Below are 4,158 nucleotides of genomic sequence, written 5' to 3'. Positions count from 1 at the left end.
ATTTATTCGATTTAATTCATATCAAAGGTACAGTGGCCACCTCTCGTACTCGTATCCTCGCACAGAATGTCTTTCTCCACTTCCACTCACACACAACCCGCGCGCCTTCTCTTTCCGGCTTGCTCACAACCAGCAACTTACGTAGGTTACGCAGATTACGCATTTTGCTTGCCGAATGAGACAGGGTTTAGAAAAGGAATGGGGGACATGGAAAATATATGTGTTCTGAAATATCTGGTAAATAAGAGGATTAAAAGGGAAAAAGGGGCAATGATAGCATTGACCTTGGACTTAAAAGCGGCTTTTGATTCATTAGACCGAGGTAAAATAAACAAGGTTATGGTGAAAACGGACATACGAGATGGATTAATAAAGAGAGTATCGGAAATATTGATATTGATAGTTTACAAGAAGGGTATATAAGGTGGATAATAAAAATGGACTGGAGTTCGCCAGGTTAAATGGTGAGAGAAGAAGCGCAAATGGATAAATTGAGTACTAGAGCGGGAAAGAGGGCGTGGAAATTGGAGACGAAGATAAGGAAGGGAAAGGGAGGGGTTATGAATAAAGTGTTTAATAGAGGTAGAAGAAATGAGAGTGAGGGCAATAGAATTAATTAAATGGGAAGAAAAAAGAAGGGAGAAGAAAAACAGGGGATGATTGAGGAATCAAAATATAGTAAATGGTATGAAATAGTAAAAAGGAAGGAGTACCAAAGTATTTTAAAAAGTATTTAAGGAAGCCGCTTAGATTTGAAGCGTAAAGATTTGGAAGTAATGATTATGCAATAGCATAGGTAGACTTAGATGCGGTTGCGTTCTCGCTCTCTCTCTCTCTGGCTTGCACACTCGCTTTCGATCGCTCGCTCACTTTTTCGCTAAAACACGTTCTCAATTGCTCTGACGTAAGAAATAGAAATAAGGATCTAGTTATAAGATTTGATGTAAATATATTTGAATATATGTACGTCGTAAGCACACCAAGAGAAAAATTATTTTCATTAAAAAAATCATTTTGTTATTCGTATTGGGTTGATTTCATCAATAATTTTGCTAAATGAACAAAATTTTTGTTTAGTTGATCAAATTCGTTTGCTTAAGGTCATCAGAGAATTTGGTTGAATTTTTGTGATGATTTTAGAAAATATTTTATTGCATCAACCAAATTTTTGGGTTGAATGTATATGTATATATGGATGTATGTGTATTTGCGTATACACATCTACAGTATTAATGTTCATTGGGCGTATATAATTATGTGTTTTTGTAGTTTAGTTCTTTGTTCTTGTTAAATATCTTTTTTTAAATTTTAATCATTAAATCACTTACCGTCAAATTTGAATTGTAATATGTATCACCTGTTCCTTATAGAGCTATCTAGGCCTAGGAACTTTCATGAATATATGCAAATACACATAATGTGAGAGAGAATTTTACTAGAATCAAGCGAAAGATTTGGTTAATTCGATCAAAATACTTTTTTGATTCAATGATCATGTGACAAATACGCAAGATTACTTTAATGTTGGATTGCCTTAAATGGCGTGATTAATTTTTTTATAAAACAGCAAAACGATTGTGTGAATCATATAAAAAAAGTATTCTATACAATTTATATTGCAAATGTCTTGTCGTGGAATTGTCTCTTCTTCTGATATTTACTAGTTTAATAAACTACTAAATAAGATACACAAGATAACACAATTCTATGGTAAGGTATTTACAACGTAAATTGTGATTGGTCCTTTATGGTTGGGTGAACAACACTTTTTTGTGAAATGAAATTGAAACCCCCCTTTTACTGACTTCCATTAAAATCGATCAAATTAATAAGCTTTTTGAAAATTTCAAAACTTGAGCCAAATTTGGGAATTTTCAGTTTTTACCCCAAGTTCGTGTTATATGACTTGAAAAACTCCCTTGTGCTGACTTACAAAAATCTGCCAAATTATTAAAATTTTTAGATTTGAGTCAAATTTAGTAGAAAGCGATAATTATTTGAGTCAAATTAACCTTTTTTTGACTCCTCTGTGCCCCCAAAAATTGTAATTGACTAAATTCCATGTAAATTTAAAAAATTAATGAAATTTTTAAAATTTGAGTCAAATTTTGGAATTTTTATCTCAAATTAGTATTTTTCTTTCTTCTCTTTTTTTCTTCTCTCTTATTTTTTAACAAGCCATTTGTATGTTTCACAAATATAATTCTAGGAACCTTGTAGGTTGGACCCAGGGTATAAAGATTCCGTTAAGGTTCGCATCTGGACCAGAACCTTTAATTTCTGAAGGGTTCGCGTCAGGATCCGTACCTTTTAAATTCCTAAAGGTCCGGTCCGTACTCGGATCCCTTAATTTCTAAAGGATCCAGGTCCGAACTCGGACCTCATAATTTCTTAAGGGGTCAGGTCTGAACCCTGACCTTTTAAGTTATGAAGGGACTGAATGCGGACCCGAAACTTTTAAATTGTAATGGGTCTGCATTTGGACCCGTACCCTATAAAAATCAAAATTTCTGATGCTTTCTTTAGGCTTACTTTCGGCTTCGTCTTCTTCTCACCTACGACTGCTCCTTAAATTCGCCTACGGCTCACCGACTACTCCTAATTAAATTATATTTCTCGCCTAAAACTCCCAGTTTAATGTGCCTGGCACATGATCTATTATTAATTAATTATTTATTCAAATTACAAATACAATTACGTACAATTATAATAATAAATAACACTGTTTTTACAGATACCACCAAGGACCCCAGGAAAGGTTTTGGAATTAGGAGGTCACAAGGGTACACTATGTTGTGATTGGTCTAATACCAGTGCATCAGGAATTTGCATCACTGGAGGTGCAGAAGGCAAAGCACGTGTATCTACTTTACTCGCACCTTGATACAAAAGTAAAGTCAACCATTGTGTGAATTCATAAGCATTAGTTGCCATACTTCTAAAATCTGCTTTGAATACTAACGTGATTCAATATTAATATATCGTAATATGCAGATCAAGATCTAGGCAAGTCAAGGCCCAGGTAATACCTTAAGCACAGGGGATTCTGTAATTCTATTCAGATTTGCTAAAGCGTTAGCTTAGTTTCGTCTACACTCGAATACTTTAACTCACAAAAAATAATCAAAGAGAAAACAAATAAAGTCATGTACGTTTCCACCAGATCAAACCAATGATCGTATCTAAAAGTGTAGCTTAGTAAATTAAAATGCAGTCGTTCCAAAAACATAGACTAAGGAGGTATCAGACTTTAAGAAAAATAATTTAAGTAAAGAAAATATGTATTGTTCTACGATATTAACGAAATATACTGTCAATAAAACTATTGAAGAATAGCATAAATACCTGACATAATCAGTGGATTGGAAATCCATGACCCTCTTCCGCAATGAAGAGATTATAAATAAACACTCTATAGTGTGCTACTTTGTAACATTTTAATTATATTAACTAGTTGAGTATTGAGTAAAATTTAGTTTCACGTTAAACAGTGCAAGAGGAGGATATTCTTTATTTATTTAAGTAATTAACTAGAAGGTAACTAGTATATAATCTCTGATGTTGTCCCGCTTCACCCTACAAAGTTGACACAAAAAAAACATTCGACAAGTTTCAGATTTATTTGAAAGAAAACAATAAAAAATCTTTCGGATTTTAGACAGCAAAAATAAAAAAAATTATAAAATATAAAATTGTCAGTGGCTTTGTTTCCGCAACGTGTCCTTTAATCTATCTCTGATCCGATGTCGATTTAACAAGTATATTATATTGACCATTGTTTCATATCATGCGAGTCGAGAATTTTGTATACAGATAAGCAAAAATAAAATAAAAATATACTGTATTGCAACAAAATTTTTCTGAAACTATTTAAAAAACTCAATTCCAAAATTTTGTCTCGTCTACGCGTGGGGATTTTCTCGCATGGCGTGCGCATAGGAGATGATGTAACTGCATCCACTTATGCATGGCAAGTGTGTGGCCCGACGTGCGTACTTTAAGTCATGCATTTACCTGAGTAAGAAGAGAGTATGATGTTTTCTTTTCACACTTTGCCCACTTCATTATTGACGTTTTCCCTCGCCGAATCAACTTGTCCTTTAATCTTCTTTGCTCATTTACCTTTACGATAAGATATCTTACTGCGGCTTTTTGCAT

The 4,158-nt window shown here is 33.6% G+C and overlaps 1 protein-coding gene across 7 annotated transcripts in view; it reads left to right on the top strand.

Moving 5' to 3' along the window:
* The window catches only part of LOC117174717 (WD repeat-containing protein 91), a 382,815-nt gene extending 379,152 nt beyond the window's left edge, over positions 1–3,663 (top strand). For 6 of the 7 annotated variants that reach the window (XR_004467341.1, XR_004467344.1, XR_004467342.1 and 3 more), the window contains one exon: positions 2,735–2,844. Coding sequence is in view for 1 of the 7 variants with exons in the window: in XM_033364029.1 (XP_033219920.1) it covers positions 2,735–2,884 (150 nt within the window). In the remaining 6 variants the exon portion in view is untranslated. Of the gene's footprint in view, positions 1–2,734 lie in introns of all 7 variants that reach the window. The other variant, XM_033364029.1, reaches the window with a different exon arrangement.
* The last annotated feature ends 495 nt before the right edge of the window (positions 3,664–4,158 follow it).

The sequence above is a fragment of the Belonocnema kinseyi genome, chromosome 6 (genome assembly GCF_010883055.1).
Source record: "Belonocnema kinseyi isolate 2016_QV_RU_SX_M_011 chromosome 6, B_treatae_v1, whole genome shotgun sequence".
Lineage (NCBI taxonomy): Eukaryota > Metazoa > Arthropoda > Insecta > Hymenoptera > Cynipidae > Belonocnema > Belonocnema kinseyi.
This window is presented reverse-complemented; position numbering and strand designations above follow the sequence as displayed.